This window comes from Acomys minous (assembly GCF_964271855.1).
Source record: "Acomys minous genome assembly, chromosome: 2".
Taxonomy (NCBI): domain Eukaryota; kingdom Metazoa; phylum Chordata; class Mammalia; order Rodentia; family Muridae; genus Acomys; species Acomys minous.
This window is the reverse complement of record NC_140484.1, coordinates 138,198,898-138,212,763: the sequence shown is the minus strand read 5'-3', so window position 1 is coordinate 138,212,763 and position 13,866 is coordinate 138,198,898. Positions and strand designations below refer to the sequence as shown.

Here is a 13,866-nt window from a genome sequence, read left to right as displayed (position 1 = left end):
TACGCCACAGAGGAAGAGGATGCAGGCAGTACTGATGAGGCTTGATAGGCTGGCCTCAGTTGGTAGGGGAGAAGGGCTCCCCCTCTCTCAGGACTAGGAGTAGGGGAGGAGAAGGAGAGAAGATGGGACTGGAAGGAGATGAAGGAGGGAGCTACGACTGGGATGTAAAGTGAATAAATGTTTAAAAGTAAATTTAAATTTTAAAAGACAGACAGAAAGATGATAGATAGATTCTCATGTCTTCCCTCCCTCCTGTTGGTCTTGTTTCTCTGAACTTCAGCCTGTGAACTTTTATCTTTTATCATATTTCAAGTATTATCCAAATATTGCACTCTCCGTGTTCTGTGCATACACCAGGCTGTAACCAAGATCATGTTCCTTTCATTTCAAGTCTGTAAACAGTTTTTGGGATGCTCACTAACTGCATCATGCCCCCTAGAGGACCCATAGTTTAAAAGAGAAATTAGCCTTAATGGTGGTGAACATTTGTAGGCACAGCTATTTGAACAGCTTGAACAGCTGAAGCAAAAAGATTTCTTGAGTCCAGGAATATGGAAGCAGCCTGAGAAACATATAAAGACCTATATGTTGAGGTAAAGTACAAATAAACAAGCAAACAAACAAATAAACAATGCCCTTAGAGTATAGGCAGCGGTAAGCTAGAGAGATGCTTTGTACTAGAGTAAGAACCTGATATATCCAAGATTCAGGAAAACATTCCAAGAGAAATGATGCTGCCCTTTCCAATATTGTATAATTGGAAATTGTATAATTGTATAATTGTACTATTGGAAATGAAGGGTCCCCCAAAAATGAAAAGCTCAAAGTGCTTACTCCATCCCATCTCATCCTATAAAATTCCTCCTAGATAACACTGACTTGAGGAAATGGCATTTTTCTCATTTCATGGGATGACTATAAATTACAAATATAAAGAAGGTAAAGAGACAAGTCCCACTTTCCATCGTTGTATTTGGTCCAAAGTCCTTCAGTATGCATACTCCCTGGAACATCAGAACTGGGTTGCTGCCCTTCATAATACACACACAGCATGAGATTTTTAACACTGAAGTAACACTGTTACTGGGAATCACAAATAATTCACAAAACAACTCACTGATACTATGACTGGGACAGCCTTATAAGATAGTTGAATAGTTTCATATATCTTTTAGCTCCCTGAATTACAAATGCACGTGTATTTCTCTAGCTGATTACAAGTAACACTGACAAATATTAAATATATCCTGTCACTATCTCAATACTATATTTCCTTTTCCTAATAGCGATGGACTCATTCTCATTTGCTTTGCTCGGCACTCCCATGCTCCACCTTATCCACCCACGTCACTTTGAAGAGGCCACTTTCCCAGCATTTACAGCCACCATCAGAGGATCATTAAAAGCCCACCCTTATCCTTCTCCCTTTTTATAGAAACATTGCATTAACTTTGAACGTTACTGCTGGGGAACACAACTTGAGCCAAGCTGAGCCAGGAGAGCAAACGCTTGCCATTGAAACCATCATCATCCACCCACAGTTCTCCATCAGAAAACCTATGAACTATGACATTGCCCTTCTGAAGATGGCTGGAACCTTCCAGTTTGGTAAACGCTTACGGTGCACCCTGAATTATTAACCCGATAACCTTTCATTCACACTATGCCCCTACAGATCATGTTATAGCATGAGAGCAGCTCTTCTAGATCATCACTGGAAGCAGAGATTTTTCTAGAGGGTCCCCCTTCTTAAAATGCCCTTTCCCTATGGCTCTGGGTGTAGTATTGGGTGGAGTTAGGAGACAGGAGTTGACACTGAGCCCTGAGGATTCCAGGCTGACCTATCACGATCTTTAAGGGCTCTTTGGGGACCACCCAGCTGCTGACAAATGGAACTATGATAGATTCTTCATACGCCAAGCCTTGCCTTGATCTTTTCTTCAGGCCAATTTGTGAGGCCTGTGTGTCTTCCAGAGCCAGGAGAACACTTTAAAGCTGGATTTATTTGTACAACTGCAGGCTGGGGTCGCTTGACTGAAGGTAAGAGCTCCGGCGCCACTCCTCTTAATCCAAAGTCAAAACTTTCTGGTAGATAACCAGAAATTTAAAAAAAAAAACACTTTAAAATTATTTTTTCTAAACAACCAGACAAACATTTCAAATTCAGGAAGAGAATTTCACAACATGGTTAAGAAATTGAGACTCTTCCAAAAAGACACAAACCTGCATCCAACTGCTCGTCATGGATGGATGGGGAAGATGAAGGCTTACCTGGATGTGCCCATCTCTTCCCTCCAGGTGGCAGCCTCCCACAAGTCTTGCAGCAGGTGAACCTGCCAATTTTAACTCAGGAGGAATGTGAGGCAGTTCTGTTGACCTTAAGGAACCCCGTTACTGGGAAGACATTTCTCTGCACAGGATCCCCTGATGGAGGGAGAGATGCTTGTCAGGTAAGCGGGCACAGCTATGCTCCAGGACCAGCTGTCGAGGAGCCTAAAAAGGCTGAACCCAGATAAAACTGGAATCCACAATTATAGAGATGGTACCGAGAATTCAGGGTTCTCCCATCCACTAAGGATGTCTCTTCTTATTTTGAGAGGTGTTGGGAATGTCGATTCTCAATGTTTAGGAAGACAACAATCAGTTGTATCATTAGGCAAGACGTCCCGGGTTGTCTAGGAACAGGAATGAAAAGAAATTCTGCTGCTTTGAGGAGAGCCAAGGGAGGGGAGAAGGAGTAGCAATTGACAGATTCTGATGTTTGGGGATCAAATGAAAATTGTACCCAGATATCCCCCCAGGGTCCTGAGTCTAAATTATCAGAAGTGAGGACGTGTTAGTGTTTGTTATTATCATCCGAGTTGGGAAGAGAGAGAGTACTTTGAGTCACCACCACCACAATCACGCTAACAGAGGCTTCCTTCTTCCTTCCTCAGGGAGATTCAGGAGGGTCACTCATGTGCAAGAATAAGAAAGGGACCTGGACTCTGGCTGGTGTGACTTCCTGGGGCTTGGGCTGTGGTCGAGGCTGGAGAAACAATGCAAGGAAAGATGAGCAAGGATCTCCCGGGATCTTCACAGATCTTAGGAGAGTGCTTCCCTGGATCCACAAACACATCCAGCCTGGTAATGAAGCCATCCTGCCAGCTTAGGAAGCTACAGATCTATGCGGGTACCCAGCATCAGCAGGCTAGACAAGTTGGCACTGGGAGGGCCACTTCTGTAACACATAAAGATTTTTAAATGTAGGATCTAATATAAGAGCAAATGATCATACATATCCAAGTATTAAAATGTTCACTGAAGAATGAATGCATTCCTCATAAATTGCTTAAACTTTGCCTATGATTAAAACTATGTTACCTGGTGATACATACATACACACATGCATACATACATACATACGTACATACATACATACATATACACATACATACATACTACATGCATATCCATCTACTTGGTAACTGCTCTAGCAAGATTCAGCAAGCTAAACCATAGCTCAGTAATGATCAACCACTGATAATCAGACCACCCAGAAAATGATATTGGGAAATATTTTATATGTTACAAATAAAGAAGGGACACCAGCACCTAGTGAATAGAGGTCACAGGAACTGCTAAGTCATGCACAGTACAGCAAGTAGAGTCCACCATAATAAATAATCTCACCTCAAATTAGTAAAACAAAGATTGAGATACCCAGGCACAGAAGCAAAGTGGTAAATCTGAGGGGCAGGCTCCACACTCTCCCTCCTAGCAGACCAGCCGGAAAAAAACTGCAGCTTCTTTTCTACTTCCAAACTCAACCATTTCCTTAACTGGTGTCCTCCAATCTCAAAGTGGCTTCCATCATTTCCCAACAGGTTAACTAAAGTTAACTCACAACTGGTTTTTTTTTCCCCAATAGTATGACCCAACAGCAGATATCTGAACCTTAATATGTGACTATTCACAATACTCATTCTTAGAGGAAGATTATTTCTATCTCTGGCCTCCACTCCCAAGCATCCTTGCCTCTTTTTGTTCTGTGTAATCTCCAAGTTAATCACTGATTCTTTGTTAGTAAGAATAAAGTGAGATCAACTCAAAATGCCAGGACCTCTGTCCTTCTTTGTCATTTTGTCCATCCTGCTCTTTTCACAGATTAAATTTTCAGTATTTGCATATTGACTTTAAATGATCTGCTTATTATTTTTTTAATCAGTTTCTTCTCCAAGGTACCACAAGCTTTGAAATGCATCTTTCTTTTCTTTCTCAGGCCATCGGAGAAAGGGCAGAAGAGGTGGGTGCTTGTTGCAGCCTGCACTCACAGAAGCATGAGCTAACATCCTAACATTTCTGAGTCAGTTTCTGTCATCATCATCAAAAATCTTCCTCTGGTGGTGTTTCTGTGAGCTCTTGGCATAAAACTCTGATGAGCATCCACAGCTATCCCTGCTGGCCGACCAATTCCATGACCATAGCGACCCACTCCCCTTCCCTGTGTCTTCTTGGCAAGCCATAGCTTTGACTAAACTCAGCAAACACTAATTGGTAAACAACGTCAGTAAGATAATAGGAGAAGAGGGAAGATGGTACAGACAGCTAACAATGGTTCTCCCTTGAAAGATTCCCTGCTAACACAAAGGGCGTGTCCCTGTTCGTTGGGACTCTTCAATGAATTCAAAAAGATTTGGGGCAAGCTCTTTTCTCAGTTACATTATCCATAAAGAAATGAGATTAGATTTTGGCTTAACTATTCACTGGGCCTTTGACCTGGTAGGGCTTTTTTTTTTCCTTCAAAAAACAATATGGAAAAGTAGACTCCCCAGAGTTAAGCTTCTCCCACATATAAATGACCAGTCTAGGCTTTGCAACAGAGACATCCTTATCCAGGATAAAGCACAAAGGGTAGAGAAGGAAAAATATGGGGTGAAACAAGTCAACCAAAGCAGTCTTAGTGTAAGATGTGTAATGAAGTCACATAAGAAAAGAAAAATAGAAAGATAATTTGAGATCAAATTCTGAAAACTGCACATTTCAGTCAGAAACCAAACTTCATTTTACAATGGAAAGTTGATTTAGGTAAATACATCACATCCACACTATAATAAAATAACAACATAAAGAAGAATAAGGGAAGAGTAAGTCAAGTGAAATTCATGACAGATTTTTTAAAATGATGGATTAAAACAAGGTAAAGGCCAGAAGGTGAAAAGAAGGAAATAGGGAGAAAAAAAACACTTAGAGCCAGTTTTGAAGAGAGAAATCCAACTTGACTCTTGATACTATCACAGCTTTCCAGCATGAGGGACTGAAAGCTCACACCAATCAGATCAGAAGCAGCTGCAGTTTTACTGACGAGGCCAATTCCACTTGTACCATGTTGAGTTTGGGGAAGATAGCTGGACATTAGTCTAAGTCTGACCTAAAGCCCAGAAGAGCAGTGGTAAAAGTTGAAACTGTGGTGTGACTAGGGCTATGTTGGTGCCCCTGATAGAAAAGGAAAAGGAAGGAGAGGGCAGAACCTGGGAAGTGCCTGCACTCTCAGAATGAAGTCTCGGGGTCAGGGGAAAAGAGGACAAAAGGTCACAGCATCTCAAGAGTAAGAAGGACCTAAAGGGGACAAAATTCTAAACAAAGAGACATCATAGAAGCCAAGACAGCAAAAGAATAGTGCAACTAAAGTGTACAGAAAGGAGAACCAGTGCCTCCCATGTCTTCAGCATTGGCTGCCAGCCCTGATGCTGTGACTTTCCCTCTCAGCCTCATGCAGTGAGCCTGATGGGCTAATCAGTGGGTCTGAGGGAGAACTGCACTTCCCAGAAAGCCTCCACCTATACTACGAGAGCAAGCAGTGAGTACTCCTTCTGTAGTCCTCCCCGAGACTCCGCCTCCAGCCTGACTGTGCCATGGCTGTCACTTTGTGTCTAGAGGTTACACTTTCTTGTGTATCTGCCTGCAGACTGTGTGTCTGGACCCTGCTGGTTCCAGAGGACATGCATATGTTGTTCAATTTCTCCCACTTGGATGTAGAGTCTTGTCAGCACAATTACCTGGCAATGTATTCCTTAGACGACAGGCTTGTTGGTGAGTGGACCTTCACACTGTCATATGGAAAGCTAAGTGGACTTAACAAGGTCTGGGTACAATATGGCTGTCACAGAGCCATCTATAAATGCTACATTTTCCTCTTCTAATTTTTAGAGTCTGCGCTAAAATGGGGGGAACTGAGCCTGAGCCTGCGGCGGGGGAGGGGGGGCACTTCAGCGGCTCCACCTGATACTTGTAAAGCCAGGATGCCTGGATCTTGACCCCGTTAGGAGTAAACTTTACATGCATTGCTATGGCTATCCCCACCCCACCTCCCAGTCACCTCAGGTGCTACACTGCTTAACTGTGGGTACAAGTGGCTCTTATCTGCCTCAGTAGGCTATGAAGGATGATACCAGGATACAACCATGGGGGGGAAGCAAAGCTTAGTTATATAAGAAAGATAAATGAAGCCAGGCACAGTCGCATACATCTGTAATCCCGGAATTTCGGAAATTAAAATAGGAGGAGTGCAAGACCATGGCCAGCTCGGCATGTAGAGTGATATTCTGCCTCATTCAATCAAATTACAGAAATGGAGTGGTGTTTCTGTGATTCTCGCCCTGAAGTAATTTCACTCACCCCATTGGGAGATACTGGGCAAATTTTTAGAAGTATTCTTTGCTGTTACAACTGAAGAGAGCATATAGGAGATGAGAGAGAATATGGGAGAGACATTGAAAAATATATCCTGCAAAAGCCAAAAAGCAACATAAACACAGAACATTCTGGATCAAAACCCTACTAGTACAGAAGCTGAGAAGCCTAATTCAGAAAATCCTGAACTTCCAGGACAAGCTCACATCTCCTTAGGTCACGTGTGTGGCTCCATTTTCCAGACATTGATCAAAGCCTCTCCTCACACTGCAGGGAAATTCTGTGGAGAACGCCTCCCTTCGTCCATTTTCATTGGCTCCCGTTCTATCCGGCTGAGATTCATCTCTGATGCCACAGACTATGCCGCTGGGTTTAATCTCACCTATAAAGCTCTCAAGCCAAGCTACCTTCCTGGTAAAACTACTTGCTTCCGTTTCTTACTATCTAGGCCCTTTGCTGAGGTTTGACAGCACGGGAGTGGGGGGAGGGTCAGCAGACCCACCTGAGCTCCGCTGACTCCATAGTGGAAAGATGTAGTCTCTCCTCCCCTGTCCCTGAAAGTTCCTGGCGATCACTGACCCTTGAGCTGAGAAGACCTTAAGAGTTGTGTGAGCTAGTGCACATTAACTCTGCCTTTGTGTTGGTTCTGCTAAAAGATGTAGTTTATCACTTGGCAGAGACAGGAGGGAGACACAGATAGCCATTCTTGGGTGCTCCCATTTGTTCCTCCCTCCCTTGTTGTAGATTCTGGCTGCAGGTCTCTAACTGTCCTCTTTGAAGAAGGCACCATACAGAGTCTTCACTACCCTGAAGACTACAGTGACATGGCTAGCTGTACCTGGATTTTCCAAGCCCCCAGCCATTGCCTAATTAAGGTATGGATTGTGTTAGTCCTAAATCAGACATGATATAATCACGAGAAATTTGGCAGAGGTGTTGTGCGGGCAGAGGTTTTATCTGATTTTTTTTACAGCCATATTTTACCTGGCACACTACACACTGAACAAATAGTCACATGAAGGGCCAGGCTTGTTTCCCCTGCAGTCACCACTAGATGGCACTTGCACTCTTTAGGTCTTTTTCAAAACAAACAAACAAAAAATAAGTTCCCAGTGTTGCTCTAATCTTTAGACATGGGGACTTTCACGAGTTCCATACCTTCTTTTAGAAACAAACATTCTTTCTTATAAATACAAATTCTGGAAAAAGACATTATGACTAATTAAGAAGTTGATAACAATCATGTCAATGTCATGAAGAGTTCCAAGCAGAACAGTAAAAAGGAGCCAGCACAGGCCAGGGCCAGGGAGTCTCCAACTCCCCAGAGTTAGAAAGTGTACTTAGAAAAAATATGAGAAAAAAAAAATATGAGAAAGTGAGGCTGAGGCCAAAATATAGGCCGTTACTGTCATGATAAGTGCAGTGCTCATTTGACCTCAGTAGTGTGACGGCCACGTGTTTGCTTCCAATTAAACAGCAGTGGCCCCTCTGTGAAGATACGTCACTACATAGGTGAAGGCGGGTCAACAGTCAGGATAGGGATGGAGACCGGTATTTGTTTGTTAAATCCTTCTCTAAAATAATAAATGAACAGAGGCATATGAAGGAAAGGAAGGTAAAGGGGAAGGAATAAACCCTAACGCTCCTGCCCAGTCAACTCCACTGGTGTAGACATCTGTATTAGTTCTTTTCTTTATTGTCCAACTAAGCCCCTGACAAGAAACAGCTGAGGAGAGGATGGGTATATTCAGCTTCTCAGCTTGAGATGATACAGACCATCATGGCATCATTGCACATTGGCAGTAAATAAGGGGGACGGTCATATAGTATCACCACTCAGGAAGCAGAGGGTGGACAGAAAGTGGTCACAAATCCCCAAGGCCTGCCCCACAGTGACCCACTTCCTCCAGCGAGGCTCCGCCTCCTCAAGGTCTCACAACCTTTCAACACATCCCCATCATCTAAGGATCAAGTATTCAAACATGTGAGCCTAATGGGGACATTTCATATTCAAACTATGATATTATAAAGCCTACCTCCCTAAACCAAGACAAGTACATCACTAGGCGGCACAATCAAGGAGTTCGTCGTCTTACATACCGCAACATTGTTGCTGATGTCTAACTGTGTCTGAGGAGGAAAGGAGTCTAAGATACTGACAGAAAACCAAACTGATGAGTCTTTATGACAGCTCATAAAATGGAGCCTTTAAAACACAAAGCAAACCAAATGAACAGATGTGACCAACACTTTGGGTTGACCTCAAGAGTTAAAATTTAGAGAGAATGAGAATGAAGAATGAATTATCCAGTCCCTACTCCACTCCTCAAAAACAAGGCAGACTAATAGGACTGACCTGTGAACATTTGAGAGAAGCTGGGATTCGTAGTATGTGAAATGTCAGATACTAGCAGAGGTTAGAAGCCTAAATGAAATCATAGTTGGCTTTAAGAATGGACTGCAGATGGAGATTGCAGGACAGAGAGAACATCTTCAATGATTTCCAGAAGTGGTCCAGTGTTTTAACTTTATAAAAATACAAAATGGTAGAAATATGCCTAGGTACCTTTCAGAAATTGTTGGAAACATCATCTTAATCCCAAGCCAAAATTCTTTCCTTAGTTTTCCTAACTTCAAGTAGGCAACTCAAACAGAAGTTCTTAAAACCAAATGTTCTAACACAATCCAATCCAAGATCTGACAATCTGACTCATCCTGGGCAATGATGGTAGGGAAATACTTGGATCTCTGGTTTTTAGAATGAAGCTACTGTGTCTCTATAAAAGCGGAAAACTTTGCATATGCAGCAAAAACACCCGAATTCATAACAGGCGCTGGGATTGCTTCTGAACCATGGTGTTTCGTGCAGCATCCATTTGTGTTGCATTATGCAACGGCATGCTTAGTCCAAGGGGTGCTTGATACATGTTCCAGAACCAAGGCTGTAGTAAAGTCATATGATGCAACACAGGCAAGGACACAAGAAACACTGTGGATTCGTACCATGTTGATTTTTAGTTAAACTCTGGCCATTGCTCCTTAAGAAAATGTTTAATGATGCCAATTTGTTGGCAATTCCTTCATCCCCTCCATATGAAATCACAACCCGCAGTCTGCCTGCTCTTCCCTGAAATCCTTCCCTTTGTCTGTATACTGCCCCTCCCCCTGCCAAATGCAAAATAAGCACACCTGGTAGAGACCAGTGCAGAGGAAGAAAGGTAATTGCTTAAAGGTAGCTTCTGACACATTTTTTGAGATAACACAGTGGTACCATGCACAAGAGAGAGAAACGAGCCAGGCTTCCATTTAACATTGGGATCACAGAAACCATGCAGGACTAGAACTGTCATGATTGGTTCTTAGTAAACTGCTGGGGTTTGCGGTCAGCTGGGCACCAAAAGCACCTCTCTCTCTCTACCCTTCACCAAGCTTCCTGCTTACAGCCGTGATTTCTCCAAGCTCACCACTCTGACCCCGAGTTCCTTCTGCAGGTGCTTCCAGTAGCTTCCAGGCAACACGTGTTTGGTAGCAGCTCTTGCATCCGTTTGTGACTTGGTGAGGCAAAGGTACACAATAGTAGCAATAGGGAGCAAGTGTGACGATGGGTCAGACTCATCCTTCTGGGTACATCCTCCCAGGTAGAAAGACATGCCTTGTGAGAGGTACAGTTACCTTCAGCTTTGAGTCAATGAAGCTGAAAGCCTACATTTAAATACCAAGAACAAGGTGTATGGTGTAAGATCCCGAGAAAAGCTGCATGTATCCAGACCAGCACTTACATATCTAAGTAGCACAACCCAAAGTTGCCTCCAGAGAAGACAGTCTCCACAGGGTGGTTCTTCCATGCTCCTGCGGCTACTAGGGAGCTCAGATATTTGCACAGATTCCCTCCCTTACACGCGGACTGCATGTGATAGCGTCTATGTGTCGGGATTTTGGGAGTCTACTGTCTTTTCCTAAGTAACTTTCCCACTCATGAATATCTCTAGAACTTTCTCAACCAAGATCGTACTCTAGAGCAAGGCTAGTGACTGGGAGTTCTCTGCTCACTCCTGGGTGTAACCAAGCGTCTTCTCAGCTGTCGTTTCAGAGCCTAGAAATAGAAGAAAATGGAGACTGCACTTCCGACTATGTGAGTGTACATAGTGATGTCGAGAGGGAGAAAGAAATAGGTTTGTATTCCCCTGGAGCCCTGGCTTGCCCTTGGGCCTGATCTTGAGATGAGAAATAAAAGGATATATCTTAATTTTCCTTTGTCCCCAGCACCTTCCTCCCACTCCCCCCACCTCTCTCTCTCTCTCTCTCTCTCTCTCTCTCTCTCTCTCTCTCTCTCTCTCTTTCTCTCTCTCTCTTCTCACTGCCACTCCCTCTGCTTTTATGTGGAGGAGTGAAAAGCAAGAACCAAAGAACGATTTAAACAAAAATGTGAAATGCCAACGAAGAGGAATCAGATAGACAATCCTCACCGGCTAGGGAGGCAGCTCGGTGGTCGATTGCTTTCTGAGCATGCGCAAGGCCCTTGGTTTCACTCAATACCCTGCCACCTCAAAAAAACTGCCTAAGTCTTGTGGCTAGAGGCAATTCTTTAGCACAGTGATTCCCAACCTTCCTAATGGTGTGACCCGTTACTACAGTACCTCATGTTGTGGTGACCCCCAACCATAAGACTATTTCATGATTACTTGATGACTGTAATTTTGCTACTGTTATGAACCATAATGTAAATATCTGACATGCCACCCCCAAAGGGGTCACGACACACAGGTTGAGAGCCACTGCTTTAGCAGCACTTCAGGAGTACTTGGCAGCTGAGACAGGGAGCAAATACACATTTTGAAGAGGCATATCCCTTTGTATTGAAGACGAGTTGTGGTATTTGTTATAAAAGCCTGTCAACAACTGTCTAAAGCACACTCGTTTTTTCTTTATCCACCCACTTGGCATCACTCCCCTATGTGGGGCCTCACAGCTCGGCTCTGTGGCTATGTGGTACCCGGCCCTGTCCTGAGCTCCTCCAGTGTGATGCTCATCAGCTTCCAATCAGATGAAAACGGCACCTCCAGGGGCTTCCAGGCTAAAGTCTCTTTCGTTTCCAGAGCAGGTAAGACGTGAGAGGCATCAGCTCTCCGGTTCCCTGTTCTAATCCTCATGTCCTGATAGAAAAGGACAACAAGCATGCATACTACCGATGCTCCTTACGGCAAGGGCATCCTATGAAGTCACCAAGAACACTGAATAGGGGACACTAAAGCATTTGATGTTCCTAGGAATAAATGTGGTTAGGTTTTAGAAAATGCTGGTTATAAATGTCTATGCACAAAATAAAAATTTAAATTAAAAAAAAAAAAGAAAGAAAGAAAATGCTGGTGTGTGTCTATCAACCAGTCAGTATATAAGTTTCACTAAACCTATCTTATTTAACGTATATATTTACTCGTTAACATTAAATTCATGGGGCACAGCACTATAATGCAGATCTAAAAGAAGCTTATCTGACATGTGTATTTTGTTTTGTTTTTGCTTTGAGACTGGCCTAGAACGTGACGTAACCTCAGACTATCTTCCTGCCTCCTCCTCTGAAATGATGGGATTACAGACTGTACTGCCATACCTAGGTCACGCATTTCCTTTCTTTCTTTCTTTCTTTCTTTCTCTCTCTCTTTCTTTCTTTTAGAGAGAGAGAGAGAGAGAGAGAGAGAGAGAGAGAGTGTGTGTGTGTGTGTGTGTGTGTGTGTGTGTGTGTGTGTGTGTGTGTCTACACATGCACAAGCCACAGCAGGCATTTTGAGATCAGAGGACAGTTTGCAGGAGTCTGTTCTCTCCATCCACCATATTGGTGCCAGGAATTAGACTCAGGCCATCAAGTTTGGTAGCCAACACCTTTATCAGCTGAGCCATATTGCCAGCCTCAAGGTGGTGTATTTTTCATGTGAGATATAGTATGCTCTTCTTGGCACTTCATCACTATGCTTAGGAGCCATATTAAACAGCTAAATCACCAATAAAAACACAAAAGCACACACACAAGCAAAATGACAGAGCACTAAATAGACTGTGAAAAGGACTTTTATGGGCTGGAGAGATGGCTCAGCGGTTAAGAGCACTGACTGCTCTTCCAGAGGTCATGAGTTCAATTCCCAGCAACCACATGGTGGCTCACAACCATCTATAATGTGATCTGATGTGCATTGTATACATAATAAATAAATAAATCTTTAAAAAAAAGTAGAATGCTTTTAAAAAAAAAAAAAAAAAAGGACTTTTATTTGTAGAATAAAGGTTGGAACAAGAAGGTAGAATGTGAGCCTGAAGAGGTGGAGGTTAAGAACACTTTCTGCTCTTGCAAAGGACCCAGGTTCAATTCCCAGTATTTAGGGCAGCTTATAAGCATTTGTAACTCTGGTTTCAGGGAATCTAGCACCCTCTTCTGGCCTCCCCAGGCATCAGTCTCCCTCTCTCTCTCTCTCTCTCTCTCTCTCTCTCTCTTTCACACACACACTCTCTCTCTCTCTCTCTCTCTCTCTCTCTCACACACACACACACACACACACACACACACACACACACACTGCATATATATACATGCACATACATGTAAAACATTTATACACATAGAATAGAAAGAAATCTGAAAAAAGAGAAGAGCGCAGTGGCTAAATGTTGCCCTATTCCACCTCTGCTGGTAGCTTGAGCATCAAATGTTTCACAAAAGCACCATGACTGTTGCTTACGGGGTTATATCTTACCATTGCTGTAAAGAAACACTGTGACAAGGCAATTCTTATAAAAGAAATCATTTAACTAGGAGCTTAAGGGTTCGGATGTTCAGTCCATTACTATCATGGTGGGAAGCAGACAGATGTGGAGCTGGAGCAGCAGCTGAAAGCTTTTCATCCTTATTCAAAGGCAGAGAGAGAGGGAGACTGGACTAGGCTTGGGCTTTTGAAACCTCAAAGTCTACTCGCAATGATACACCTCCTCCAACAAGGCCACACCTCCTAATCTTCCCCAACAGTTCCACTCCCTGGTGACCAAGAATTTTAATATATGAGCCTAGGGGAGGGGCATTCTCATTCAAACCACCACAACTGGGCTTTTGAAGCTTCTAAGTCCACCCTTAGTGACACACCTCCTCCAACAAGGTCCTACCCCCTAATCCTTTCCAAATTGCCCACAAGCTGGGAACTGAACATT

At 43.3% G+C, this 13,866-nt stretch overlaps 1 protein-coding gene across 1 annotated transcript in view; it reads left to right on the top strand.

Annotated features, from left to right (window-relative positions):
• The window catches only part of OVCH2 (ovochymase 2), a gene marked incomplete at both ends in the record, with an annotated part of 33,298 nt that overhangs the window by 4,980 nt on the left and 14,452 nt on the right, over positions 1-13,866 (top strand). The window contains 10 exons of the mRNA XM_084771701.1: positions 1,436-1,608; positions 1,945-2,040; positions 2,299-2,450; positions 2,937-3,126; positions 5,749-5,839; positions 5,948-6,072; positions 6,946-7,086; positions 7,417-7,547; positions 10,751-10,844; positions 11,642-11,773. Of these exons, the coding sequence (XP_084627827.1) occupies positions 1,436-1,608; positions 1,945-2,040; positions 2,299-2,450; positions 2,937-3,126; positions 5,749-5,839; positions 5,948-6,072; positions 6,946-7,086; positions 7,417-7,547; positions 10,751-10,844; positions 11,642-11,773 (1,325 nt within the window). The remainder of the gene's footprint in view (positions 1-1,435; positions 1,609-1,944; positions 2,041-2,298; positions 2,451-2,936; positions 3,127-5,748; positions 5,840-5,947; positions 6,073-6,945; positions 7,087-7,416; positions 7,548-10,750; positions 10,845-11,641; positions 11,774-13,866) is intronic.